The sequence below is a fragment of the Harpia harpyja genome, chromosome 5, assembly GCF_026419915.1.
Source record: "Harpia harpyja isolate bHarHar1 chromosome 5, bHarHar1 primary haplotype, whole genome shotgun sequence".
In the NCBI taxonomy this organism is placed as follows: Eukaryota; Metazoa; Chordata; class Aves; order Accipitriformes; family Accipitridae; genus Harpia; species Harpia harpyja.
In genome coordinates this window covers 78,545,777-78,572,980 of record NC_068944.1, presented here as the reverse complement: position 1 = coordinate 78,572,980, position 27,204 = coordinate 78,545,777, and the positions used below count along the sequence as shown (strand labels likewise).

The 27,204-nt window shown below is 59.4% G+C and overlaps 5 protein-coding genes across 9 annotated transcripts; all 5 read left to right on the top strand.

The window, feature by feature from the left end:
• Nucleotides 1–2,205: 2,205 nt before the first annotated feature.
• On the top strand, nucleotides 2,206–2,891 carry LOC128142013 (feather keratin 1-like). Of its 2 annotated transcripts, none has more exons than XM_052787567.1 (2): nucleotides 2,206–2,366; nucleotides 2,575–2,891. In XM_052787567.1, exons 1-2 carry the CDS (start codon nucleotides 2,228–2,230, stop codon nucleotides 2,889–2,891), a joined length of 456 nt encoding a protein of 151 aa, XP_052643527.1. In that variant the 5' UTR covers nucleotides 2,206–2,227. The 2 variants fall into 2 exon arrangements, with proteins under 2 accessions (XP_052643527.1, XP_052643526.1); XM_052787566.1 differs by having other exon boundaries at nucleotides 2,206–2,375.
• Nucleotides 2,892–7,634: 4,743 nt separating this feature from the next.
• Nucleotides 7,635–8,320, top strand: LOC128142003 (feather keratin 1-like). Of its 2 annotated transcripts, none has more exons than XM_052787554.1 (2): nucleotides 7,635–7,795; nucleotides 8,004–8,320. In XM_052787554.1, the coding sequence occupies exons 1-2, from the start codon at nucleotides 7,657–7,659 to the stop codon at nucleotides 8,318–8,320; spliced, it is 456 nt and encodes a 151-aa protein (XP_052643514.1). In that variant the 5' UTR covers nucleotides 7,635–7,656. The 2 variants fall into 2 exon arrangements, with proteins under 2 accessions (XP_052643514.1, XP_052643512.1); XM_052787552.1 differs by having other exon boundaries at nucleotides 7,635–7,804.
• A 4,743-nt stretch (nucleotides 8,321–13,063) lies between these two features.
• Nucleotides 13,064–13,749, top strand: LOC128141999 (feather keratin 1-like). Of its 2 annotated transcripts, none has more exons than XM_052787540.1 (2): nucleotides 13,064–13,224; nucleotides 13,433–13,749. In XM_052787540.1, the coding sequence occupies exons 1-2, from the start codon at nucleotides 13,086–13,088 to the stop codon at nucleotides 13,747–13,749; spliced, it is 456 nt and encodes a 151-aa protein (XP_052643500.1). In that variant the 5' UTR covers nucleotides 13,064–13,085. The 2 variants fall into 2 exon arrangements, with proteins under 2 accessions (XP_052643500.1, XP_052643499.1); XM_052787539.1 differs by having other exon boundaries at nucleotides 13,064–13,233.
• Nucleotides 13,750–18,492: 4,743 nt separating this feature from the next.
• Nucleotides 18,493–19,202, top strand: LOC128142000 (feather keratin 1-like). The gene is made up of 2 exons (XM_052787541.1): nucleotides 18,493–18,662; nucleotides 18,862–19,202. The coding sequence occupies exons 1-2, from the start codon at nucleotides 18,515–18,517 to the stop codon at nucleotides 19,200–19,202; spliced, it is 489 nt and encodes a 162-aa protein (XP_052643501.1). The 5' UTR covers nucleotides 18,493–18,514.
• Nucleotides 19,203–23,942: 4,740 nt separating this feature from the next.
• On the top strand, nucleotides 23,943–24,628 carry LOC128142431 (feather keratin 1-like). Of its 2 annotated transcripts, none has more exons than XM_052788503.1 (2): nucleotides 23,943–24,103; nucleotides 24,312–24,628. In XM_052788503.1, exons 1-2 carry the CDS (start codon nucleotides 23,965–23,967, stop codon nucleotides 24,626–24,628), a joined length of 456 nt encoding a protein of 151 aa, XP_052644463.1. In that variant the 5' UTR covers nucleotides 23,943–23,964. The 2 variants fall into 2 exon arrangements, with proteins under 2 accessions (XP_052644463.1, XP_052644462.1); XM_052788502.1 differs by having other exon boundaries at nucleotides 23,943–24,112.
• The last annotated feature ends 2,576 nt before the right edge of the window (nucleotides 24,629–27,204 follow it).

The following is a 27,204-nucleotide window of genomic DNA, read 5'->3' as shown; positions in this document are numbered from 1 at the left end:
CCTTCTGCCCGTCACACGCCCTGCAGAGAAACGGCCTCACCCCTCGGCGCTCACCCCAACTACAGACCCCAAAGGCCCTGGCTCACCACCTCCCCTGCCTGCCGCTCCCACTCCCCCTCTGCCTCTCGCCGCATTCACGGGCTCTCCAGAAACCCACCTGCCCTTCCAGGGGGCCCCACAGACAATCACACACTCACTCAGTTTGGAAAAGACCCTTAATGGTATCGAGTCAACCACTGACCTGACATTTACCAAGTCCACCACTAAACCAGATCCCTAAGAGCCACGTCCACACGGCTTTTCAAAACTTCCCGGGATGGTGACTCCACCACTTCCCTGGGCAGCCGGTTCCAGTGCTTGATAACCCTTCCGGAAAGAAGTTGTTCCTAATAGCCAGTCTAAACCATCTGTGAAAGACTGAAAGAGTTAATGTCTCAAACATTGTGGTGGGGCAAGTTCTGCTTAAAGACAAACCCTGCACAGCAAGGAACCAAGGTGAAAAGCCCATCAGCTCAGACATCAGCAACAGGAGGGGGAGGGCGTGCTGGAGGGTGCGCAGCTCCCTGTTCTGCTAAGCTGTTCTGATACAAACATCAAACAATGGCAGTGTCTGCAGGGAAGGAGAAGTTACTCCCCAAAGGACCCCCAAGCCCAAAGGCTCACAAACTGCTCGTTAACCTGACGACTTTGGGTGCCCGCCCGAAGGAGGGCCAAGGATGATAAAAGGACACAAACTGAAGCCCTGGGTGCGCAAGCCCACCGGGACTGGACCCCTCGGCTCACTGAACCAACGCTGGACCCAGGACCGCTGAAATCTTTCTCTCTTCCTTTTTCTCTCTCTGTCTTCTTCTCTCTTTCCTTTTCCATTCCACAATCCCTACACCTCATCCGTTTCAAGATATAAACCGTGGACCAAGTCTGAGACTCAGAGTGGATCCAGCCGTCCCTGGGCCCTTCCCTGAGGAGGAGTCTGGAAAGCAAGGGGGTCTGCTCGGAACCTCGTGACTCAACGCGAGGGATCTCCTTATTCCCTGAATTGATGTATATGGTTACACGGTTTACAGAAGTAGTCTTATGCCAATTCCTGCTGTGAGAAACCCTGCCACCTACTACCACGCCTCCCCAGTTCACTTTGCTTCTGTCATGAATAAAATCTTTAAATGATCGTTTGGTGGCGTTTCACCTTAATTTAGCCGGAGGGAATTTCGAATTAAACACGACTCCCTGGTCTGTCCAGTCTGGGTCGTGACACCTTCCCTGGCACAACCCCAGGCCCTTTCCTCTCGTCCTATCGCTTGTTACTAGGGAAAAGAGACTGACACCCACCTCGCTACAACCTCCTTTCAGGTAGCTGTAGAGAGCGATAACGTCTCTCCGAGGCCTCCTTTTCTCCAGACTAAACGCCCCCAGCTCCCTCAGCCGCTCCTCGGAAGTCTTCTTCTCTACAGCCTTCACCAGCTTCGCTGCACTTCCTTGGGCGCATCACGCCACTGCCCAAGCACTGTGTCACGCCAGAGCCCAGGCTGCAAACTTGCCGGCCCCAGCTAAGGGGAGCGCTACGGAGGGGCCAACACAAGCCTTTGGGGAGCCTGGCAGGGCTCCCCACAGCACAGGGCTTGCCAGCTCTGAACCAGGGCTGCCAGGACAACGGCCTGCTCTTGCAAACAGACCTCCTCTGCCCCCTTGCACTGCCAGCCCCAGCCCCAGCCCCAGCGACGGCACCAAGGGGCCACGAGCCCACACAGGCAGCCTCCCTTCTCCCAGCCACAGCCCTACCAGCAAGAGGGGCACCGAGACTCCCACAGAGCACACCCAATGGGAAAGGCCAGGCCTGAAGACAGCCTTAGCGAGCGGGGAGCAAGGCAGACGGGGACCAAACGCGATGGAAGGGGCAGCGTCTCACGCCTGGCACACCTCCAAAGACCAGACCAGCCTGCCAGGGCTCTGAGGAAACGGGGCCCACTCTTCACAACGCACCCGCAAACCACACCACACGACTGCCACGGGATGACCTCACTGATGACACCCCACCTCTCCTACCCTTTGGCCGCGTCTGCCCAATGCCCTGACACACACCTTCCACGCAAATCCTCCCAAAGACCTACTTTCACTTAAAAGCTGCCGCCGCTGCCAGGGTCAGACGCACACATCCTCAAGAGGAGGACATGAAAAGGGAGCGTTGCGGGAAGGAAAACACTCCTCGCCTCATTACTCGTGAAGCTGTGGCATGCAAAGGCAGCATGCTTGCTGCAAAATGCTGTCATGCGCAAAGGCTGCCCCACCCCCTCGGGCGCTCAAGGACCGGCATAAAAGCAGCCCAGCACCTCTCTCCCTCACACACTTCTCCCGACGCCTTCTCCTCCACGGTCAACAAGGTGAGCCTCAACCCCCTTCCCCTCCTTCTCCTGCCCCACCTGCACCGTCTCTTCCACCACGCTCTGCCCCCAGCCTCAGCAGCCCTGACCGCCACGCTCCCCCCAGACCCACAACGGGCCTCCCCACTCCCTCGCCCTCCTGCAACACCGCCCCTCGCATCCCCACGCCCCTCCGCTTCCTCAACACCCTCTCTTCCAGGGCCCCTCCACACCACAGACATGGCCTGCTACGACCTCTGCCGCCCCTGCGGACCCACCCCGCTGGCTAACAGCTGCAACGAGCCCTGTGTCAGGCAGTGCGAGGACTCCCGCGTCGTCATCCAGCCTTCTACCGTGGTGGTCACCCTGCCAGGACCCATCCTCAGCTCCTTCCCCCAGAACACCGCCGTCGGATCCTCCTCATCGGCTGCCGTGGGCAACATCCTCAGCTCCCAGGGAGTGCCCGTCTCCTCCGGTGGCTTCGGCTTCGGAGGCCTGGGCTGCTTCGGCGGCGCAAGAGGCTGCTACCCCTGCTAAGGGCCCTCGCCACCACCCCTGACACCAGCCACCCACACCCTCGAAGCCACGGCATGGATTGAGGACACACCTCCGGGATGTTGCTGCCACGGGGGCCCGCCATCCACGGCTCTTCCTCTCCAGGCACAAAGCAAGCAGGGAAGCGGGCCAGCCTGGCCTGCCTGGAAACACGGCTCACGTACCTCCTCCTCTTCTCCCACTTCCCTCTTTGCATCGCCCCTTCGGCCGTGCGGCTCCGCTGCAACCAACTTCTCACAAGCCAAAGACCACCGGGCGAACTCCAGCGTGCTGCTCCCACTGCGGGGCAGGAAGATCTGGCTGCTCTGACGAGACCTGGCTCACACAAGGGACCTCGGCTCACGCTCGCCCTCCTCGCCCCTGAGACCGGCTCCCTTCCGTTTGCCGCTCCTGACTTTTCGCTCTTTTTTTTTGTCTCTCAATAAAGTTCTCCTGCATCCCAGCCTGAGACGCCTCCTCTTCCTTTCTTCTCCCATGGCTCTTCCAACCTCACCCAGCACAAAGCCAGGCCTCAAGAGGCCAGCGGGCTGGCTGCAAAGGGCCTACAAGACCTCTCTTAGGAACCGTGTCCCCAGCAACATCCACGCAGACTGCCACAGCGGGGCTCCCAGCCCCTGACACAAGCCCTTCACTTGCCCAAACAAAGGCTTGGACACGCTAACGCACTTCCACCCATGCCTCTGACGCAAGCTCCCTAGGGCAGCACGCACTACACCAACCCTCTTCCCCAGCACGACCCTCTGGGCAACACACCAAGCGGAAGCACAGCACACAGAACCATTTAGTGCGCCAGGAACCTCTGGACATCAGCTAGTCCAAACCAGCCTGCTCAAGCGGGGTCAGCTCCAGCAGGCTGTCCACGACCACGTCCACTCAGGTTTTCAGTATCTCCAAGGACGGAGACGCCAACACCTCTCTGCGCAACCGCTTCCACTGTTTCACCACCCTCACACTGAAAAAGGGCTGCCTTCTCTGCCAAGGAAATGGCACGTCTTGTCGAGCTTTCTCGATTCGCCCTGGCCTTGGGCACCGATGAGAAGAGTCTGACTCCCCTGTCCTCGCTGGCCCCCCGATCCGGGATTTAGACACGTTGATGACATGTCCCCTGCGTGGCCTTGCCTGCTGGCTGAAAAGCCTCCCAGCTCTCTCCACTTCTCCTCAGAGCAAAGGTGCTCCAGTCCCTTCAGCGTCTTGGTGGCCCTGCCTCCACGCGACTCGCCCCGCTAAGGCCATGTCCTTCTTCCACCGGGGAGCCCTCCGCTGGACACAGGACTCCACACGGGGCCTCACCAGCGCCGAAGAGAGAGCATGATCGCCTCCACTCACCTGCTGGCAACGCTCTGCCCAACACCGCCCTGGAGACTCTTGGCCTCTCTTGACGCAAGGGTGCATTGCTGCCTCGCGGGCAGCTTGTTCTCCACCAGCACCACAAGATCACGGTCAGCAAAGCTGTCAGACCCCAGCATGGCCTGGGGCCCAGCGCTATTCCTCCTCAGATGCAGGACTTTGCATTTCCCCCTATTCAACCTCAGGAGATTCCTCCCTGCCCTGCTCTCCAGCCACTCCAGGGCCCTGTGAATCGTGCCACAGCCAGCCGGTGCCTCAGCTACTCCGCCGGATTTTGCATCATCTGCCACCTTCCAGAGGGGACACTCCGTCCCAGTGCCCAGGTCATTGATGAGGACATTGAACAGTGCGGGCCCGAGACCAGAGCCCTTGGCTACACCACTTGAGACTTGCCTCCGTCTGCACTTTGGTCCACTGAGCACAACCCTCTGGGCAAAGACCGTCAGCCACTTTGCAGTCCGCCTCACTGTCGTCCACTTACAAAACCCATACTTTCTCAGCTGGTCTAGGACCATGCAAGGGGAGAAATCATCAAAGGCGTCACTAAAAAGTCCAGGTAAACACCAGCCACGGCTCTCTCCTCGTCCGCAAAGCTAGTCACTTCCACAGAGAAGACACAGAAGTCGGTCAAGCACCATTTCCCCTTCGTAAATCCACGCCGACCACTCCCCCATCACCTTCTTGTCCTTCTTGGGCTCAACAGTGCTTTCCGGGAGGATCTTCTCCATCACCTCCCCTGGGAACACCGTCAGGCTTACCAGCCTCTGCTTTCCCAGATCTTCCTTCCTCATATTCCCCAGGATAGGAGGGCTGTGAGCTCCCTTCCAGACATCAGGAACTGCTCCCAGGCACCATGACCTACCAAAGAGGATGGAGAGGGGCCTCCCAAGGACATCGGCCAGCTCCCTCGCCATTCCTGGGTGCAACCCGTCACGCCCCGTGGACTTACCTACACCCAGGCGCACAGCACTCCTTCCTACCTCCCTTCCTCTTCCTCAGCAACGAGCACTGCTCGCCGGACAAACTGCCTGCAAAACACTCACCTCCGCTCAACCGGGGCAGGCCTTGCCATTCATCAACCCTTCGGCACGCGTCCACCACCACCAGGGCCTCGGCTCTGCAGATGCGTGCTGCGTGCTCGCCTCCAACTCCCCTTGGCGATCTCCAAATTCTCCTTCTGCCCGTCACACGCCCTGCAGAGAAACGGCCTCACCCCTCGGCGCTCACCCCAACTACAGACCCCAAAGGCCCTGGCTCACCACCTCCCCTGCCTGCCGCTCCCACTCCCCCTCTGCCTCTCGCCGCATTCACGGGCTCTCCAGAAACCCACCTGCCCTTCCAGGGGGCCCCACAGACAATCACACACTCACTCAGTTTGGAAAAGACCCTTAATGGTATCGAGTCAACCACTGACCTGACATTTACCAAGTCCACCACTAAACCAGATCCCTAAGAGCCACGTCCACACGGCTTTTCAAAACTTCCCGGGATGGTGACTCCACCACTTCCCTGGGCAGCCGGTTCCAGTGCTTGATAACCCTTCCGGAAAGAAGTTGTTCCTAATAGCCAGTCTAAACCATCTGTGAAAGACTGAAAGAGTTAATGTCTCAAACATTGTGGTGGGGCAAGTTCTGCTTAAAGACAAACCCTGCACAGCAAGGAACCAAGGTGAAAAGCCCATCAGCTCAGACATCAGCAACAGGAGGGGGAGGGCGTGCTGGAGGGTGCGCAGCTCCCTGTTCTGCTAAGCTGTTCTGATACAAACATCAAACAATGGCAGTGTCTGCAGGGAAGGAGAAGTTACTCCCCAAAGGACCCCCAAGCCCAAAGGCTCACAAACTGCTCGTTAACCTGACGACTTTGGGTGCCCGCCCGAAGGAGGGCCAAGGATGATAAAAGGACACAAACTGAAGCCCCGGGTGCGCAAGCCCACCGGGACTGGACCCCTCGGCTCACTGAACCAACGCTGGACCCAGGACCGCTGAAATCTTTCTCTCTTCCTTTTTCTCTCTCTGTCTTCTTCTCTCTTTCCTTTTCCATTCCACAATCCCTACACCTCATCCGTTTCAAGATATAAACCGTGGACCAAGTCTGAGACTCAGAGTGGATCCAGCCGTCCCTGGGCCCTTCCCTGAGGAGGAGTCTGGAAAGCAAGGGGGTCTGCTCGGAACCTCGTGACTCAACGCGAGGGATCTCCTTATTCCCTGAATTGATGTATATGGTTACACGGTTTACAGAAGTAGTCTTATGCCAATTCCTGCTGTGAGAAACCCTGCCACCTACTACCACGCCTCCCCAGTTCACTTTGCTTCTGTCATGAATAAAATCTTTAAATGATCGTTTGGTGGCGTTTCACCTTAATTTAGCCGGAGGGAATTTCGAATTAAACACGACTCCCTGGTCTGTCCAGTCTGGGTCGTGACACCTTCCCTGGCACAACCCCAGGCCCTTTCCTCTCGTCCTATCGCTTGTTACTAGGGAAAAGAGACTGACACCCACCTCGCTACAACCTCCTTTCAGGTAGCTGTAGAGAGCGATAACGTCTCTCCGAGGCCTCCTTTTCTCCAGACTAAACGCCCCCAGCTCCCTCAGCCGCTCCTCGGAAGTCTTCTTCTCTACAGCCTTCACCAGCTTCGCTGCACTTCCTTGGGCGCATCACGCCACTGCCCAAGCACTGTGTCACGCCAGAGCCCAGGCTGCAAACTTGCCGGCCCCAGCTAAGGGGAGCGCTACGGAGGGGCCAACACAAGCCTTTGGGGAGCCTGGCAGGGCTCCCCACAGCACAGGGCTTGCCAGCTCTGAACCAGGGCTGCCAGGACAACGGCCTGCTCTTGCAAACAGACCTCCTCTGCCCCCTTGCACTGCCAGCCCCAGCCCCAGCCCCAGCGACGGCACCAAGGGGCCACGAGCCCACACAGGCAGCCTCCCTTCTCCCAGCCACAGCCCTACCAGCAAGAGGGGCACCGAGACTCCCACAGAGCACACCCAATGGGAAAGGCCAGGCCTGAAGACAGCCTTAGCGAGCGGGGAGCAAGGCAGACGGGGACCAAACGCGATGGAAGGGGCAGCGTCTCACGCCTGGCACACCTCCAAAGACCAGACCAGCCTGCCAGGGCTCTGAGGAAACGGGGCCCACTCTTCACAACGCACCCGCAAACCACACCACACGACTGCCACGGGATGACCTCACTGATGACACCCCACCTCTCCTACCCTTTGGCCGCGTCTGCCCAATGCCCTGACACACACCTTCCACGCAAATCCTCCCAAAGACCTACTTTCACTTAAAAGCTGCCGCCGCTGCCAGGGTCAGACGCACACATCCTCAAGAGGAGGACATGAAAAGGGAGCGTTGCGGGAAGGAAAACACTCCTCGCCTCATTACTCGTGAAGCTGTGGCATGCAAAGGCAGCATGCTTGCTGCAAAATGCTGTCATGCGCAAAGGCTGCCCCACCCCCTCGGGCGCTCAAGGACCGGCATAAAAGCAGCCCAGCACCTCTCTCCCTCACACACTTCTCCCGACGCCTTCTCCTCCACGGTCAACAAGGTGAGCCTCAACCCCCTTCCCCTCCTTCTCCTGCCCCACCTGCACCGTCTCTTCCACCACGCTCTGCCCCCAGCCTCAGCAGCCCTGACCGCCACACTCCCCCCAGACCCACAACGGGCCTCCCCACTCCCTCGCCCTCCTGCAACACCGCCCCTCGCATCCCCACGCCCCTCCGCTTCCTCAACACCCTCTCTTCCAGGGCCCCTCCACACCACAGACATGGCCTGCTACGACCTCTGCCGCCCCTGCGGACCCACCCCGCTGGCTAACAGCTGCAACGAGCCCTGTGTCAGGCAGTGCGAGGACTCCCGCGTCGTCATCCAGCCTTCTACCGTGGTGGTCACCCTGCCAGGACCCATCCTCAGCTCCTTCCCCCAGAACACCGCCGTCGGATCCTCCTCATCGGCTGCCGTGGGCAACATCCTCAGCTCCCAGGGAGTGCCCGTCTCCTCCGGTGGCTTCGGCTTCGGAGGCCTGGGCTGCTTCGGCGGCGCAAGAGGCTGCTACCCCTGCTAAGGGCCCTCGCCACCACCCCTGACACCAGCCACCCACACCCTCGAAGCCACGGCATGGATTGAGGACACACCTCCGGGATGTTGCTGCCACGGGGGCCCGCCATCCACGGCTCTTCCTCTCCAGGCACAAAGCAAGCAGGGAAGCGGGCCAGCCTGGCCTGCCTGGAAACACGGCTCACGTACCTCCTCCTCTTCTCCCACTTCCCTCTTTGCATCGCCCCTTCGGCCGTGCGGCTCCGCTGCAACCAACTTCTCACAAGCCAAAGACCACCGGGCGAACTCCAGCGTGCTGCTCCCACTGCGGGGCAGGAAGATCTGGCTGCTCTGACGAGACCTGGCTCACACAAGGGACCTCGGCTCACGCTCGCCCTCCTCGCCCCTGAGACCGGCTCCCTTCCGTTTGCCGCTCCTGACTTTTCGCTCTTTTTTTTTGTCTCTCAATAAAGTTCTCCTGCATCCCAGCCTGAGACGCCTCCTCTTCCTTTCTTCTCCCATGGCTCTTCCAACCTCACCCAGCACAAAGCCAGGCCTCAAGAGGCCAGCGGGCTGGCTGCAAAGGGCCTACAAGACCTCTCTTAGGAACCGTGTCCCCAGCAACATCCACGCAGACTGCCACAGCGGGGCTCCCAGCCCCTGACACAAGCCCTTCACTTGCCCAAACAAAGGCTTGGACACGCTAACGCACTTCCACCCATGCCTCTGACGCAAGCTCCCTAGGGCAGCACGCACTACACCAACCCTCTTCCCCAGCACGACCCTCTGGGCAACACACCAAGCGGAAGCACAGCACACAGAACCATTTAGTGCGCCAGGAACCTCTGGACATCAGCTAGTCCAAACCAGCCTGCTCAAGCGGGGTCAGCTCCAGCAGGCTGTCCACGACCACGTCCACTCAGGTTTTCAGTATCTCCAAGGACGGAGACGCCAACACCTCTCTGCGCAACCGCTTCCACTGTTTCACCACCCTCACACTGAAAAAGGGCTGCCTTCTCTGCCAAGGAAATGGCACGTCTTGTCGAGCTTTCTCGATTCGCCCTGGCCTTGGGCACCGATGAGAAGAGTCTGACTCCCCTGTCCTCGCTGGCCCCCCGATCCGGGATTTAGACACGTTGATGACATGTCCCCTGCGTGGCCTTGCCTGCTGGCTGAAAAGCCTCCCAGCTCTCTCCACTTCTCCTCAGAGCAAAGGTGCTCCAGTCCCTTCAGCGTCTTGGTGGCCCTGCCTCCACGCGACTCGCCCCGCTAAGGCCATGTCCTTCTTCCACCGGGGAGCCCTCCGCTGGACACAGGACTCCACACGGGGCCTCACCAGCGCCGAAGAGAGAGCATGATCGCCTCCACTCACCTGCTGGCAACGCTCTGCCCAACACCGCCCTGGAGACTCTTGGCCTCTCTTGACGCAAGGGTGCATTGCTGCCTCGCGGGCAGCTTGTTCTCCACCAGCACCACAAGATCACGGTCAGCAAAGCTGTCAGACCCCAGCATGGCCTGGGGCCCAGCGCTATTCCTCCTCAGATGCAGGACTTTGCATTTCCCCCTATTCAACCTCAGGAGATTCCTCCCTGCCCTGCTCTCCAGCCACTCCAGGGCCCTGTGAATCGTGCCACAGCCAGCCGGTGCCTCAGCTACTCCGCCGGATTTTGCATCATCTGCCACCTTCCAGAGGGGACACTCCGTCCCAGTGCCCAGGTCATTGATGAGGACATTGAACAGTGCGGGCCCGAGACCAGAGCCCTTGGCTACACCACTTGAGACTTGCCTCCGTCTGCACTTTGGTCCACTGAGCACAACCCTCTGGGCAAAGACCGTCAGCCACTTTGCAGTCCGCCTCACTGTCGTCCACTTACAAAACCCATACTTTCTCAGCTGGTCTAGGACCATGCAAGGGGAGAAATCATCAAAGGCGTCACTAAAAAGTCCAGGTAAACACCAGCCACGGCTCTCTCCTCGTCCGCAAAGCTAGTCACTTCCACAGAGAAGACACAGAAGTCGGTCAAGCACCATTTCCCCTTCGTAAATCCACGCCGACCACTCCCCCATCACCTTCTTGTCCTTCTTGGGCTCAACAGTGCTTTCCGGGAGGATCTTCTCCATCACCTCCCCTGGGAACACCGTCAGGCTTACCAGCCTCTGCTTTCCCAGATCTTCCTTCCTCATATTCCCCAGGATAGGAGGGCTGTGAGCTCCCTTCCAGACATCAGGAACTGCTCCCAGGCACCATGACCTACCAAAGAGGATGGAGAGGGGCCTCCCAAGGACATCGGCCAGCTCCCTCGCCATTCCTGGGTGCAACCCGTCACGCCCCGTGGACTTACCTACACCCAGGCGCACAGCACTCCTTCCTACCTCCCTTCCTCTTCCTCAGCAACGAGCACTGCTCGCCGGACAAACTGCCTGCAAAACACTCACCTCCGCTCAACCGGGGCAGGCCTTGCCATTCATCAACCCTTCGGCACGCGTCCACCACCACCAGGGCCTCGGCTCTGCAGATGCGTGCTGCGTGCTCGCCTCCAACTCCCCTTGGCGATCTCCAAATTCTCCTTCTGCCCGTCACACGCCCTGCAGAGAAACGGCCTCACCCCTCGGCGCTCACCCCAACTACAGACCCCAAAGGCCCTGGCTCACCACCTCCCCTGCCTGCCGCTCCCACTCCCCCTCTGCCTCTCGCCGCATTCACGGGCTCTCCAGAAACCCACCTGCCCTTCCAGGGGGCCCCACAGACAATCACACACTCACTCAGTTTGGAAAAGACCCTTAATGGTATCGAGTCAACCACTGACCTGACATTTACCAAGTCCACCACTAAACCAGATCCCTAAGAGCCACGTCCACACGGCTTTTCAAAACTTCCCGGGATGGTGACTCCACCACTTCCCTGGGCAGCCGGTTCCAGTGCTTGATAACCCTTCCGGAAAGAAGTTGTTCCTAATAGCCAGTCTAAACCATCTGCGAAAGACTGAAAGAGTTAATGTCTCAAACATTGTGGTGGGGCAAGTTCTGCTTAAAGACAAACCCTGCACAGCAAGGAACCAAGGTGAAAAGCCCATCAGCTCAGACATCAGCAACAGGAGGGGGAGGGCGTGCTGGAGGGTGCGCAGCTCCCTGTTCTGCTAAGCTGTTCTGATACAAACATCAAACAATGGCAGTGTCTGCAGGGAAGGAGAAGTTACTCCCCAAAGGACCCCCAAGCCCAAAGGCTCACAAACTGCTCGTTAACCTGACGACTTTGGGTGCCCGCCCGAAGGAGGGCCAAGGATGATAAAAGGACACAAACTGAAGCCCCGGGTGCGCAAGCCCACCGGGACTGGACCCCTCGGCTCACTGAACCAACGCTGGACCCAGGACCGCTGAAATCTTTCTCTCTTCCTTTTTCTCTCTCTGTCTTCTTCTCTCTTTCCTTTTCCATTCCACAATCCCTACACCTCATCCGTTTCAAGATATAAACCGTGGACCAAGTCTGAGACTCAGAGTGGATCCAGCCGTCCCTGGGCCCTTCCCTGAGGAGGAGTCTGGAAAGCAAGGGGGTCTGCTCGGAACCTCGTGACTCAACGCGAGGGATCTCCTTATTCCCTGAATTGATGTATATGGTTACACGGTTTACAGAAGTAGTCTTATGCCAATTCCTGCTGTGAGAAACCCTGCCACCTACTACCACGCCTCCCCAGTTCACTTTGCTTCTGTCATGAATAAAATCTTTAAATGATTGTTTGGTGGCGTTTCACCTTAATTTAGCCGGAGGGAATTTCGAATTAAACACGACTCCCTGGTCTGTCCAGTCTGGGTCGTGACACCTTCCCTGGCACAACCCCAGGCCCTTTCCTCTCGTCCTATCGCTTGTTACTAGGGAAAAGAGACTGACACCCACCTCGCTACAACCTCCTTTCAGGTAGCTGTAGAGAGCGATAACGTCTCTCCGAGGCCTCCTTTTCTCCAGACTAAACGCCCCCAGCTCCCTCAGCCGCTCCTCGGAAGTCTTCTTCTCTACAGCCTTCACCAGCTTCGCTGCACTTCCTTGGGCGCATCACGCCACTGCCCAAGCACTGTGTCACGCCAGAGCCCAGGCTGCAAACTTGCCGGCCCCAGCTAAGGGGAGCGCTACGGAGGGGCCAACACAAGCCTTTGGGGAGCCTGGCAGGGCTCCCCACAGCACAGGGCTTGCCAGCTCTGAACCAGGGCTGCCAGGACAACGGCCTGCTCTTGCAAACAGACCTCCTCTGCCCCCTTGCACTGCCAGCCCCAGCCCCAGCCCCAGCGACGGCACCAAGGGGCCACGAGCCCACACAGGCAGCCTCCCTTCTCCCAGCCACAGCCCTACCAGCAAGAGGGGCACCGAGACTCCCACAGAGCACACCCAATGGGAAAGGCCAGGCCTGAAGACAGCCTTAGCGAGCGGGGAGCAAGGCAGACGGGGACCAAACGCGATGGAAGGGGCAGCGTCTCACGCCTGGCACACCTCCAAAGACCAGACCAGCCTGCCAGGGCTCTGAGGAAACGGGGCCCACTCTTCACAACGCACCCGCAAACCACACCACACGACTGCCACGGGATGACCTCACTGATGACACCCCACCTCTCCTACCCTTTGGCCGCGTCTGCCCAATGCCCTGACACACACCTTCCACGCAAATCCTCCCAAAGACCTACTTTCACTTAAAAGCTGCCGCCGCTGCCAGGGTCAGACGCACACATCCTCAAGAGGAGGACATGAAAAGGGAGCGTTGCGGGAAGGAAAACACTCCTCGCCTCATTACTCGTGAAGCTGTGGCATGCAAAGGCAGCATGCTTGCTGCAAAATGCTGTCATGCGCAAAGGCTGCCCCACCCCCTCGGGCGCTCAAGGACCGGCATAAAAGCAGCCCAGCACCTCTCTCCCTCACACACTTCTCCCGACGCCTTCTCCTCCACGGTCAACAAGGTGAGCCTCAACCCCCTTCCCCTCCTTCTCCTGCCCCACCTGCACCGTCTCTTCCACCACGCTCTGCCCCCAGCCTCAGCAGCCCTGACCGCCACACTCCCCCCAGACCCACAACGGGCCTCCCCACTCCCTCGCCCTCCTGCAACACCGCCCCTCGCATCCCCACGCCCCTCCGCTTCCTCAACACCCTCTCTTCCAGGGCCCCTCCACACCACAGACATGGCCTGCTACGACCTCTGCCGCCCCTGCGGACCCACCCCGCTGGCTAACAGCTGCAACGAGCCCTGTGTCAGGCAGTGCGAGGACTCCCGCGTCGTCATCCAGCCTTCTACCGTGGTGGTCACCCTGCCAGGACCCATCCTCAGCTCCTTCCCCCAGAACACCGCCGTCGGATCCTCCTCATCGGCTGCCGTGGGCAACATCCTCAGCTCCCAGGGAGTGCCCGTCTCCTCCGGTGGCTTCGGCTTCGGAGGCCTGGGCTGCTTCGGCGGCGCAAGAGGCTGCTACCCCTGCTAAGGGCCCTCGCCACCACCCCTGACACCAGCCACCCACACCCTCGAAGCCACGGCATGGATTGAGGACACACCTCCGGGATGTTGCTGCCACGGGGGCCCGCCATCCACGGCTCTTCCTCTCCAGGCACAAAGCAAGCAGGGAAGCGGGCCAGCCTGGCCTGCCTGGAAACACGGCTCACGTACCTCCTCCTCTTCTCCCACTTCCCTCTTTGCATCGCCCCTTCGGCCGTGCGGCTCCGCTGCAACCAACTTCTCACAAGCCAAAGACCACCGGGCGAACTCCAGCGTGCTGCTCCCACTGCGGGGCAGGAAGATCTGGCTGCTCTGATGAGACCTGGCTCACACAAGGGACCTCGGCTCACGCTCGCCCTCCTCGCCCCTGAGACCGGCTCCCTTCCGTTTGCCGCTCCTGACTTTTCGCTCTTTTTTTTTGTCTCTCAATAAAGTTCTCCTGCATCCCAGCCTGAGACGCCTCCTCTTCCTTTCTTCTCCCATGGCTCTTCCAACCTCACCCAGCACAAAGCCAGGCCTCAAGAGGCCAGCGGGCTGGCTGCAAAGGGCCTACAAGACCTCTCTTAGGAACCGTGTCCCCAGCAACATCCACGCAGACTGCCACAGCGGGGCTCCCAGCCCCTGACACAAGCCCTTCACTTGCCCAAACAAAGGCTTGGACACGCTAACGCACTTCCACCCATGCCTCTGACGCAAGCTCCCTAGGGCAGCACGCACTACACCAACCCTCTTCCCCAGCACGACCCTCTGGGCAACACACCAAGCGGAAGCACAGCACACAGAACCATTTAGTGCGCCAGGAACCTCTGGACATCAGCTAGTCCAAACCAGCCTGCTCAAGCGGGGTCAGCTCCAGCAGGCTGTCCACGACCACGTCCACTCAGGTTTTCAGTATCTCCAAGGACGGAGACGCCAACACCTCTCTGCGCAACCGCTTCCACTGTTTCACCACCCTCACACTGAAAAAGGGCTGCCTTCTCTGCCAAGGAAATGGCACGTCTTGTCGAGCTTTCTCGATTCGCCCTGGCCTTGGGCACCGATGAGAAGAGTCTGACTCCCCTGTCCTCGCTGGCCCCCCGATCCGGGATTTAGACACGTTGATGACATGTCCCCTGCGTGGCCTTGCCTGCTGGCTGAAAAGCCTCCCAGCTCTCTCCACTTCTCCTCAGAGCAAAGGTGCTCCAGTCCCTTCAGCGTCTTGGTGGCCCTGCCTCCACGCGACTCGCCCCGCTAAGGCCATGTCCTTCTTCCACCGGGGAGCCCTCCGCTGGACACAGGACTCCACACGGGGCCTCACCAGCGCCGAAGAGAGAGCATGATCGCCTCCACTCACCTGCTGGCAACGCTCTGCCCAACACCGCCCTGGAGACTCTTGGCCTCTCTTGACGCAAGGGTGCATTGCTGCCTCGCGGGCAGCTTGTTCTCCACCAGCACCACAAGATCACGGTCAGCAAAGCTGTCAGACCCCAGCATGGCCTGGGGCCCAGCGCTATTCCTCCTCAGATGCAGGACTTTGCATTTCCCCCTATTCAACCTCAGGAGATTCCTCCCTGCCCTGCTCTCCAGCCACTCCAGGGCCCTGTGAATCGTGCCACAGCCAGCCGGTGCCTCAGCTACTCCGCCGGATTTTGCATCATCTGCCACCTTCCAGAGGGGACACTCCGTCCCAGTGCCCAGGTCATTGATGAGGACATTGAACAGTGCGGGCCCGAGACCAGAGCCCTTGGCTACACCACTTGAGACTTGCCTCCGTCTGCACTTTGGTCCACTGAGCACAACCCTCTGGGCAAAGACCGTCAGCCACTTTGCAGTCCGCCTCACTGTCGTCCACTTACAAAACCCATACTTTCTCAGCTGGTCTAGGACCATGCAAGGGGAGAAATCATCAAAGGCGTCACTAAAAAGTCCAGGTAAACACCAGCCACGGCTCTCTCCTCGTCCGCAAAGCTAGTCACTTCCACAGAGAAGACACAGAAGTCGGTCAAGCACCATTTCCCCTTCGTAAATCCACGCCGACCACTCCCCCATCACCTTCTTGTCCTTCTTGGGCTCAACAGTGCTTTCCGGGAGGATCTTCTCCATCACCTCCCCTGGGAACACCGTCAGGCTTACCAGCCTCTGCTTTCCCAGATCTTCCTTCCTCATATTCCCCAGGATAGGAGGGCTGTGAGCTCCCTTCCAGACATCAGGAACTGCTCCCAGGCACCATGACCTACCAAAGAGGATGGAGAGGGGCCTCCCAAGGACATCGGCCAGCTCCCTCGCCATTCCTGGGTGCAACCCGTCACGCCCCGTGGACTTACCTACACCCAGGCGCACAGCACTCCTTCCTACCTCCCTTCCTCTTCCTCAGCAACGAGCACTGCTCGCCGGACAAACTGCCTGCAAAACACTCACCTCCGCTCAACCGGGGCAGGCCTTGCCATTCATCAACCCTTCGGCACGCGTCCACCACCACCAGGGCCTCGGCTCTGCAGACGCGTGCTGCGTGCTCGCCTCCAACTCCCCTTGGCGATCTCCAAATTCTCCTTCTGCCCGTCACACGCCCTGCAGAGAAACGGCCTCACCCCTCGGCGCTCACCCCAACTACAGACCCCAAAGGCCCTGGCTCACCACCTCCCCTGCCTGCCGCTCCCACTCCCCCTCTGCCTCTCGCCGCATTCACGGGCTCTCCAGAAACCCACCTGCCCTTCCAGGGGGCCCCACAGACAATCACACACTCACTCAGTTTGGAAAAGACCCTTAATGGTATCGAGTCAACCACTGACCTGACATTTACCAAGTCCACCACTACACCAGATCCCTAAGAGCCACGTCCACATGGCTTTTCAAAACCTCCCGGGATGGTGACTCCACCACTTCCCTGGGCAGCCGGTTCCAGTGCTTGATAACCCTTCCGGAAAGAAGCTGTTCCTAATAGCCAGTCTAAACCATCTGCGAAAGACTGAAAGAGTTAATGTCTCAAACATTGTGGTGGGGCAAGTTCTGCTTAAAGACAAACCCTGCACAGCAAGGAACCAAGGTGAAAAGCCCATCAGCTCAGACATCAGCAACAGGAGGGGGAGGGCGTGCTGGAGGGTGCGCAGCTCCCTGTTCTGCTAAGCTGTTCTGATACAAACATCAAACAATGGCAGTGTCTGCAGGGAAGGAGAAGTTACTCCCCAAAGGACCCCCAAGCCCAAAGGCTCACAAACTGCTCGTTAACCTGACGACTTTGGGTGCCCGCCCGAAGGAGGGCCAAGGATGATAAAAGGACACAAACTGAAGCCCCGGGTGCGCAAGCCCACCGGGACTGGACCCCTCGGCTCACTGAACCAACGCTGGACCCAGGACCGCTGAAATCTTTCTCTCTTCCTTTTTCTCTCTCTGTCTTCTTCTCTCTTTCCTTTTCCATTCCACAATCCCTACACCTCATCCGTTTCAAGATATAAACCGTGGACCAAGTCTGAGACTCAGAGTGGATCCAGCCGTCCCTGGGCCCTTCCCTGAGGAGGAGTCTGGAAAGCAAGGGGGTCTGCTCGGAACCTCGTGACTCAACGCGAGGGATCTCCTTATTCCCTGAATTGATGTATATGGTTACACGGTTTACAGAAGTAGTCTTATGCCAATTCCTGCTGTGAGAAACCCTGCCACCTACTACCACGCCTCCCCAGTTCACTTTGCTTCTGTCATGAATAAAATCTTTAAACGATCGTTTGGTGGCGTTTCACCTTAATTTAGCCGGAGGGAATTTCGAATTAAACACGACTCCCTGGTCTGTCCAGTCTGGGTCGTGACACCTTCCCTGGCACAACCCCAGGCCCTTTCCTCTCGTCCTATCGCTTGTTACTAGGGAAAAGAGACTGACACCCACCTCGCTACAACCTCCTTTCAGGTAGCTGTAGAGAGCGATAACGTCTCTCCGAGGCCTCCTTTTCTCCAGACTAAACGCCCCCAGCTCCCTCAGCCGCTCCTCGGAAGTCTTCTTCTCTACAGCCTTCACCAGCTTCGCTGCACTTCCTTGGGCGCATCACGCCACTGCCCAAGCACTGTGTCACGCCAGAGCCCAGGCTGCAAACTTGCCGGCCCCAGCTAAGGGGAGCGCTACGGAGGGGCCAACACAAGCCTTTGGGGAGCCTGGCAGGGCTCCCCACAGCACAGGGCTTGCCAGCTCTGAACCAGGGCTGCCAGGACAACGGCCTGCTCTTGCAAACAGACCTCCTCTGCCCCCTTGCACTGCCAGCCCCAGCCCCAGCCCCAGCGACGGCACCAAGGGGCCACGAGCCCACACAGGCAGCCTCCCTTCTCCCAGCCACAGCCCTACCAGCAAGAGGGGCACCGAGACTCCCACAGAGCACACCCAATGGGAAAGGCCAGGCCTGAAGACAGCCTTAGCGAGCGGGGAGCAAGGCAGACGGGGACCAAACGCGATGGAAGGGGCAGCGTCTCACGCCTGGCACACCTCCAAAGACCAGACCAGCCTGCCAGGGCTCTGAGGAAACGGGGCCCACTCTTCACAACGCACCCGCAAACCACACCACACGACTGCCACGGGATGACCTCACTGATGACACCCCACCTCTCCTACCCTTTGGCCGCGTCTGCCCAATGCCCTGACACACACCTTCCACGCAAATCCTCCCAAAGACCTACTTTCACTTAAAAGCTGCCGCCGCTGCCAGGGTCAGACGCACACATCCTCAAGAGGAGGACATGAAAAGGGAGCGTTGCGGGAAGGAAAACACTCCTCGCCTCATTACTCGTGAAGCTGTGGCATGCAAAGGCAGCATGCTTGCTGCAAAATGCTGTCATGCGCAAAGGCTGCCCCACCCCCTCGGGCGCTCAAGGACCGGCATAAAAGCAGCCCAGCACCTCTCTCCCTCACACACTTCTCCCGACGCCTTCTCCTCCACGGTCAACAAGGTGAGCCTCAACCCCCTTCCCCTCCTTCTCCTGCCCCACCTGCACCGTCTCTTCCACCACGCTCTGCCCCCAGCCTCAGCAGCCCTGACCGCCACACTCCCCCCAGACCCACAACAGGCCTCCCCACTCCCTCGCCCTCCTGCAACACCGCCCCTCGCATCCCCACGCCCCTCCGCTTCCTCAACACCCTCTCTTCCAGGGCCCCTCCACACCACAGACATGGCCTGCTACGACCTCTGCCGCCCCTGCGGACCCACCCCGCTGGCTAACAGCTGCAACGAGCCCTGTGTCAGGCAGTGCGAGGACTCCCGCGTCGTCATCCAGCCTTCTACCGTGGTGGTCACCCTGCCAGGACCCATCCTCAGCTCCTTCCCCCAGAACACCGCCGTCGGATCCTCCTCATCGGCTGCCGTGGGCAACATCCTCAGCTCCCAGGGAGTGCCCGTCTCCTCCGGTGGCTTCGGCTTCGGAGGCCTGGGCGGCTACGGCTTCGGAGGCCTGGGCTGCTTCGGCGGCAGAAGAGGCTGCTACCCCTGCTAAGGGCCCTCGCCACCACCCCTGACACCAGCCACCCACACCCTCGAAGCCACGGCATGGATTGAGGACACACCTCCGGGATGTTGCTGCCACGGGGGCCCGCCATCCACGGCTCTTCCTCTCCAGGCACAAAGCAAGCAGGGAAGCGGGCCAGCCTGGCCTGCCTGGAAACACGGCTCACGTACCTCCTCCTCTTCTCCCACTTCCCTCTTTGCATCGCCCCTTCGGCCGTGCGGCTCCGCTGCAACCAACTTCTCACAAGCCAAAGACCACCGGGCGAACTCCAGCGTGCTGCTCCCACTGCGGGGCAGGAAGATCTGGCTGCTCTGACGAGACCTGGCTCACACAAGGGACCTCGGCTCACGCTCGCCCTCCTCGCCCCTGAGACCGGCTCCCTTCCGTTTGCCGCTCCTGACTTTTCGCTCTTTTTTTTTGTCTCTCAATAAAGTTCTCCTGCATCCCAGCCTGAGACGCCTCCTCTTCCTTTCTTCTCCCATGGCTCTTCCAACCTCACCCAGCACAAAGCCAGGCCTCAAGAGGCCAGCGGGCTGGCTGCAAAGGGCCTACAAGACCTCTCTTAGGAACCGTGTCCCCAGCAACATCCACGCAGACTGCCACAGCGGGGCTCCCAGCCCCTGACACAAGCCCTTCACTTGCCCAAACAAAGGCTTGGACACGCTAACGCACTTCCACCCATGCCTCTGACGCAAGCTCCCTAGGGCAGCACGCACTACACCAACCCTCTTCCCCAGCACGACCCTCTGGGCAACACACCAAGCGGAAGCACAGCACACAGAACCATTTAGTGCGCCAGGAACCTCTGGACATCAGCTAGTCCAAACCAGCCTGCTCAAGCGGGGTCAGCTCCAGCAGGCTGTCCACAACCACGTCCACTCAGGTTTTCAGTATCTCCAAGGACGGAGACGCCAACACCTCTCTGCGCAACCGCTTCCACTGTTTCACCACCCTCACACTGAAAAAGGGCTGCCTTCTCTGCCAAGGAAATGGCACGTCTTGTCGAGCTTTCTCGATTCGCCCTGGCCTTGGGCACCGATGAGAAGAGTCTGACTCCCCTGTCCTCGCTGGCCCCCCGATCCGGGATTTAGACACGTTGATGACATGTCCCCTGCGTGGCCTTGCCTGCTGGCTGAAAAGCCTCCCAGCTCTCTCCACTTCTCCTCAGAGCAAAGGTGCTCCAGTCCCTTCAGCGTCTTGGTGGCCCTGCCTCCACGCGACTCGCCCCGCTAAGGCCATGTCCTTCTTCCACCGGGGAGCCCTCCGCTGGACACAGGACTCCACACGGGGCCTCACCAGCGCCGAAGAGAGAGCATGATCGCCTCCACTCACCTGCTGGCAACGCTCTGCCCAACACCGCCCTGGAGACTCTTGGCCTCTCTTGACGCAAGGGTGCATTGCTGCCTCGCGGGCAGCTTGTTCTCCACCAGCACCACAAGATCACGGTCAGCAAAGCTGTCAGACCCCAGCATGGCCTGGGGCCCAGCGCTATTCCTCCTCAGATGCAGGACTTTGCATTTCCCCCTATTCAACCTCAGGAGATTCCTCCCTGCCCTGCTCTCCAGCCACTCCAGGGCCCTGTGAATCGTGCCACAGCCAGCCGGTGCCTCAGCTACTCCGCCGGATTTTGCATCATCTGCCACCTTCCAGAGGGGACACTCCGTCCCAGTGCCCAGGTCATTGATGAGGACATTGAACAGTGCGGGCCCGAGACCAGAGCCCTTGGCTACACCACTTGAGACTTGCCTCCGTCTGCACTTTGGTCCACTGAGCACAACCCTCTGGGCAAAGACCGTCAGCCACTTTGCAGTCCGCCTCACTGTCGTCCACTTACAAAACCCATACTTTCTCAGCTGGTCTAGGACCATGCAAGGGGAGAAATCATCAAAGGCGTCACTAAAAAGTCCAGGTAAACACCAGCCACGGCTCTCTCCTCGTCCGCAAAGCTAGTCACTTCCACAGAGAAGACACAGAAGTCGGTCAAGCACCATTTCCCCTTCGTAAATCCACGCCGACCACTCCCCCATCACCTTCTTGTCCTTCTTGGGCTCAACAGTGCTTTCCGGGAGGATCTTCTCCATCACCTCCCCTAGGAACACCGTCAGGCTTACCAGCCTCTGCTTTCCCAGATCTTCCTTCCTCATATTCCCCAGGATAGGAGGGCTGTGAGCTCCCTTCCAGACATCAGGAACTGCTCCCAGGCACCATGACCTACCAAAGAGGATGGAGAGGGGCCTCCCAAGGACATCGGCCAGCTCCCTCGCCATTCCTGGGTGCAACCCGTCACGCCCCGTGGACTTACCTACACCCAGGCGCACAGCACTCCTTCCTACCTCCCTTCCTCTTCCTCAGCAACGAGCACTGCTCGCCGGACAAACTGCCTGCAAAACACTCACCTCCGCTCAACCGGGGCAGGCCTTGCCATTCATCAACCCTTCGGCACGCGTCCACCACCACCAGGGCCTCGGCTCTGCAGACGCGTGCTGCGTGCTCGCCTCCAACTCCCCTTGGCGATCTCCAAATTCTCCTTCTGCCCGTCACACGCCCTGCAGAGAAACGGCCTCACCCCTCGGCGCTCACCCCAACTACAGACCCCAAAGGCCCTGGCTCACCACCTCCCCTGCCTGCCGCTCCCACTCCCCCTCTGCCTCTCGCCGCATTCACGGGCTCTCCAGAAACCCACCTGCCCTTCCAGGGGGCCCCACAGACAATCACACACTCACTCAGTTTGGAAAAGACCCTTAATGGTATCGAGTCAACCACTGACCTGACATTTACCAAGTCCACCACTACACCAGATCCCTAAGAGCCACGTCCACATGGCTTTTCAAAACCTCCCGGGATGGTGACTCCACCACTTCCCTGGGCAGCCGGTTCCAGTGCTTGATAACCCTTCCGGAAAGAAGCTGTTCCTAATAGCCAATAGTCTAAACCATCTGCGAAAGACTGAAAGAGTTAATGTCTCAAACATTGTGGTGGGGCAAGTTCTGCTTAAAGACAAACCCTGCACAGCAAGGAACCAAGGTGAAAAGCCCATCAGCTCAGACATCAGCAACAGGAGGGGGAGGGCGTGCTGGAGGGTGCGCAGCTCCCTGTTCTGCTAAGCTGTTCTGATACAAACATCAAACAATGGCAGTGTCTGCAGGGAAGGAGAAGTTACTCCCCAAAGGACCCCCAAGCCCAAAGGCTCACAAACTGCTCGTTAACCTGACGACTTTGGGTGCCCGCCCGAAGGAGGGCCAAGGATGATAAAAGGACACAAACTGAAGCCCCGGGTGCGCAAGCCCACCGGGACTGGACCCCTCGGCTCACTGAACCAACGCTGGACCCAGGACCGCTGAAATCTTTCTCTCTTCCTTTTTCTCTCTCTGTCTTCTTCTCTCTTTCCTTTTCCATTCCACAATCCCTACACCTCATCCGTTTCAAGATATAAACCGTGGACCAAGTCTGAGACTCAGAGTGGATCCAGCCGTCCCTGGGCCCTTCCCTGAGGAGGAGTCTGGAAAGCAAGGGGGTCTGCTCGGAACCTCGTGACTCAACGCGAGGGATCTCCTTATTCCCTGAATTGATGTATATGGTTACACGGTTTACAGAAGTAGTCTTATGCCAATTCCTGCTGTGAGAAACCCTGCCACCTACTACCACGCCTCCCCAGTTCACTTTGCTTCTGTCATGAATAAAATCTTTAAATGATCGTTTGGTGGCGTTTCACCTTAATTTAGCCGGAGGGAATTTCGAATTAAACACGACTCCCTGGTCTGTCCAGTCTGGGTCGTGACACCTTCCCTGGCACAACCCCAGGCCCTTTCCTCTCGTCCTATCGCTTGTTACTAGGGAAAAGAGACTGACACCCACCTCGCTACAACCTCCTTTCAGGTAGCTGTAGAGAGCGATAACGTCTCTCCGAGGCCTCCTTTTCTCCAGACTAAACGCCCCCAGCTCCCTCAGCCGCTCCTCGGAAGTCTTCTTCTCTACAGCCTTCACCAGCTTCGCTGCACTTCCTTGGGCGCATCACGCCACTGCCCAAGCACTGTGTCACGCCAGAGCCCAGGCTGCAAACTTGCCGGCCCCAGCTAAGGGGAGCGCTACGGAGGGGCCAACACAAGCCTTTGGGGAGCCTGGCAGGGCTCCCCACAGCACAGGGCTTGCCAGCTCTGAACCAGGGCTGCCAGGACAACGGCCTGCTCTTGCAAACAGACCTCCTCTGCCCCCTTGCACTGCCAGCCCCAGCCCCAGCGACGGCACCAAGGGGCCACGAGCCCACACAGGCAGCCTCCCTTCTCCCAGCCACAGCCCTACCAGCAAGAGGGGCACCGAGACTCCCACAGAGCACACCCAATGGGAAAGGCCAGGCCTGAAGACAGCCTTAGCGAGCGGGGAGCAAGGCAGATGGGGACCAAACGCGATGGAAGGGGCAGCGTCTCACGCCTGGCACACCTCCAAAGACCAGACCAGCCTGCCAGGGCTCTGAGGAAACGGGGCCCACTCTTCACAACGCACCCGCAAACCACACCACACGACTGCCACGGGATGACCTCACTGATGACACCCCACCTCTCCTACCCTTTGGCCGCGTCTGCCCAATGCCCTGACACACACCTTCCACGCAAATCCTCCCAAAGACCTACTTTCACTTAAAAGCTGCCGCCGCTGCCAGGGTCAGACGCACACATCCTCAAGAGGAGGACATGAAAAGGGAGCGTTGCGGGAAGGAAAACACTCCTCGCCTCATTACTCGTGAAGCTGTGGCATGCAAAGGCAGCATGCTTGCTGCAAAATGCTGTCATGCGCAAAGGCTGCCCCACCCCCTCGGGCGCTCAAGGACCGGCATAAAAGCAGCCCAGCACCTCTCTCCCTCACACACTTCTCCCGACGCCTTCTCCTCCACGGTCAACAAGGTGAGCCTCAACCCCCTTCCCCTCCTTCTCCTGCCCCACCTGCACCGTCTCTTCCACCACGCTCTGCCCCCAGCCTCAGCAGCCCTGACCGCCACACTCCCCCCAGACCCACAACAGGCCTCCCCACTCCCTCGCCCTCCTGCAACACCGCCCCTCGCATCCCCACGCCCCTCCGCTTCCTCAACACCCTCTCTTCCAGGGCCCCTCCACACCACAGACATGGCCTGCTACGACCTCTGCCGCCCCTGCGGACCCACCCCGCTGGCTAACAGCTGCAACGAGCCCTGTGTCAGGCAGTGCGAGGACTCCCGCGTCGTCATCCAGCCTTCTACCGTGGTGGTCACCCTGCCAGGACCCATCCTCAGCTCCTTCCCCCAGAACACCGCCGTCGGATCCTCCTCATCGGCTGCCGTGGGCAACATCCTCAGCTCCCAGGGAGTGCCCGTCTCCTCCGGTGGCTTCGGCTTCGGAGGCCTGGGCTGCTTCGGCGGCGCAAGAGGCTGCTACCCCTGCTAAGGGCCCTCGCCACCACCCCTGACACCAGCCACCCACACCCTCGAAGCCACGGCATGGATTGAGGACACACCTCCGGGATGTTGCTGCCACGGGGGCCCGCCATCCACGGCTCTTCCTCTCCAGGCACAAAGCAAGCAGGGAAGCGGGCCAGCCTGGCCTGCCTGGAAACACGGCTCACGTACCTCCTCCTCTTCTCCCACTTCCCTCTTTGCATCGCCCCTTCGGCCGTGCGGCTCCGCTGCAACCAACTTCTCACAAGCCAAAGACCACCGGGCGAACTCCAGCGTGCTGCTCCCACTGCGGGGCAGGAAGATCTGGCTGCTCTGACGAGACCTGGCTCACACAAGGGACCTCGGCTCACGCTCGCCCTCCTCGCCCCTGAGACCGGCTCCCTTCCGTTTGCCGCTCCTGACTTTTCGCTCTTTTTTTTTGTCTCTCAATAAAGTTCTCCTGCATCCCAGCCTGAGACGCCTCCTCTTCCTTTCTTCTCCCATGGCTCTTCCAACCTCACCCAGCACAAAGCCAGGCCTCAAGAGGCCAGCGGGCTGGCTGCAAAGGGCCTACAAGACCTCTCTTAGGAACCGTGTCCCCAGCAACATCCACGCAGACTGCCACAGCGGGGCTCCCAGCCCCTGACACAAGCCCTTCACTTGCCCAAACAAAGGCTTGGACACGCTAACGCACTTCCACCCATGCCTCTGACGCAAGCTCCCTAGGGCAGCACGCACTACACCAACCCTCTTCCCCAGCACGACCCTCTGGGCAACACACCAAGCGGAAGCACAGCACACAGAACCATTTAGTGCGCCAGGAACCTCTGGACATCAGCTAGTCCAAACCAGCCTGCTCAAGCGGGGTCAGCTCCAGCAGGCTGTCCACAACCACGTCCACTCAGGTTTTCAGTATCTCCAAGGACGGAGACGCCAACACCTCTCTGCGCAACCGCTTCCACTGTTTCACCACCCTCACACTGAAAAAGGGCTGCCTTCTCTGCCAAGGAAATGGCACGTCTTGTCGAGCTTTCTCGATTCGCCCTGGCCTTGGGCACCGATGAGAAGAGTCTGACTCCCCTGTCCTCGCTGGCCCCCCGATCCGGGATTTAGACACGTTGATGACATGTCCCCTGCGTGGCCTTGCCTGCTGGCTGAAAAGCCTCCCAGCTCTCTCCACTTCTCCTCAGAGCAAAGGTGCTCCAGTCCCTTCAGCGTCTTGGTGGCCCTGCCTCCACGCGACTCGCCCCGCTAAGGCCATGTCCTTCTTCCACCGGGGAGCCCTCCGCTGGACACAGGACTCCACACGGGGCCTCACCAGCGCCGAAGAGAGAGCATGATCGCCTCCACTCACCTGCTGGCAACGCTCTGCCCAACACCGCCCTGGAGACTCTTGGCCTCTCTTGACGCAAGGGTGCATTGCTGCCTCGCGGGCAGCTTGTTCTCCACCAGCACCACAAGATCACGGTCAGCAAAGCTGTCAGACCCCAGCATGGCCTGGGGCCCAGCGCTATTCCTCCTCAGATGCAGGACTTTGCATTTCCCCCTATTCAACCTCAGGAGATTCCTCCCTGCCCTGCTCTCCAGCCACTCCAGGGCCCTGTGAATCGTGCCACAGCCAGCCGGTGCCTCAGCTACTCCGCCGGATTTTGCATCATCTGCCACCTTCCAGAGGGGACACTCCGTCCCAGTGCCCAGGTCATTGATGAGGACATTGAACAGTGCGGGCCCGAGACCAGAGCCCTTGGCTACACCACTTGAGACTTGCCTCCGTCTGCACTTTGGTCCACTGAGCACAACCCTCTGGGCAAAGACCGTCAGCCACTTTGCAGTCCGCCTCACTGTCGTCCACTTACAAAACCCATACTTTCTCAGCTGGTCTAGGACCATGCAAGGGGAGAAATCATCAAAGGCGTCACTAAAAAGTCCAGGTAAACACCAGCCACGGCTCTCTCCTCGTCCGCAAAGCTAGTCACTTCCACAGAGAAGACACAGAAGTCGGTCAAGCACCATTTCCCCTTCGTAAATCCACGCCGACCACTCCCCCATCACCTTCTTGTCCTTCTTGGGCTCAACAGTGCTTTCCGGGAGGATCTTCTCCATCACCTCCCCTGGGAACACCGTCAGGCTTACCAGCCTCTGCTTTCCCAGATCTTCCTTCCTCATATTCCCCAGGATAGGAGGGCTGTGAGCTCCCTTCCAGACATCAGGAACTGCTCCCAGGCACCATGACCTACCAAAGAGGATGGAGAGGGGCCTCCCAAGGACATCGGCCAGCTCCCTCGCCATTCCTGGGTGCAACCCGTCACGCCCCGTGGACTTACCTACACCCAGGCGCACAGCACTCCTTCCTACCTCCCTTCCTCTTCCTCAGCAACGAGCACTGCTCGCCGGACAAACTGCCTGCAAAACACTCACCTCCGCTCAACCGGGGCAGGCCTTGCCATTCATCAACCCTTCGGCACGCGTCCACCACCACCAGGGCCTCGGCTCTGCAGACGCGTGCTGCGTGCTCGCCTCCAACTCCCCTTGGCGATCTCCAAATTCTCCTTCTGCCCGTCACACGCCCTGCAGAGAAACGGCCTC

Excerpts from the sequence above, each read along its gene's own strand:
- LOC128142013 (XM_052787566.1), top strand. The coding sequence starts at position 2,228 with ATGCAAAGGCAGCATGCTTGCTGCAAAATGCTGTCATGCGCAAAGGCT. Across the intron at positions 2,376-2,574 it reads TCTCCTCCACGGTCAACAAG|GGCCCCTCCACACCACAGAC; the intron begins GTGAGCCTCAAC and ends CCTCTCTTCCAG.
- LOC128142003 (XM_052787552.1), top strand. The coding sequence starts at position 7,657 with ATGCAAAGGCAGCATGCTTGCTGCAAAATGCTGTCATGCGCAAAGGCT. Across the intron at positions 7,805-8,003 it reads TCTCCTCCACGGTCAACAAG|GGCCCCTCCACACCACAGAC; the intron begins GTGAGCCTCAAC and ends CCTCTCTTCCAG.
- LOC128141999 (XM_052787539.1), top strand. The coding sequence starts at position 13,086 with ATGCAAAGGCAGCATGCTTGCTGCAAAATGCTGTCATGCGCAAAGGCT. Across the intron at positions 13,234-13,432 it reads TCTCCTCCACGGTCAACAAG|GGCCCCTCCACACCACAGAC; the intron begins GTGAGCCTCAAC and ends CCTCTCTTCCAG.
- LOC128142000 (XM_052787541.1), top strand. The coding sequence starts at position 18,515 with ATGCAAAGGCAGCATGCTTGCTGCAAAATGCTGTCATGCGCAAAGGCT. Across the intron at positions 18,663-18,861 it reads TCTCCTCCACGGTCAACAAG|GGCCCCTCCACACCACAGAC; the intron begins GTGAGCCTCAAC and ends CCTCTCTTCCAG.
- LOC128142431 (XM_052788502.1), top strand. The coding sequence starts at position 23,965 with ATGCAAAGGCAGCATGCTTGCTGCAAAATGCTGTCATGCGCAAAGGCT. Across the intron at positions 24,113-24,311 it reads TCTCCTCCACGGTCAACAAG|GGCCCCTCCACACCACAGAC; the intron begins GTGAGCCTCAAC and ends CCTCTCTTCCAG.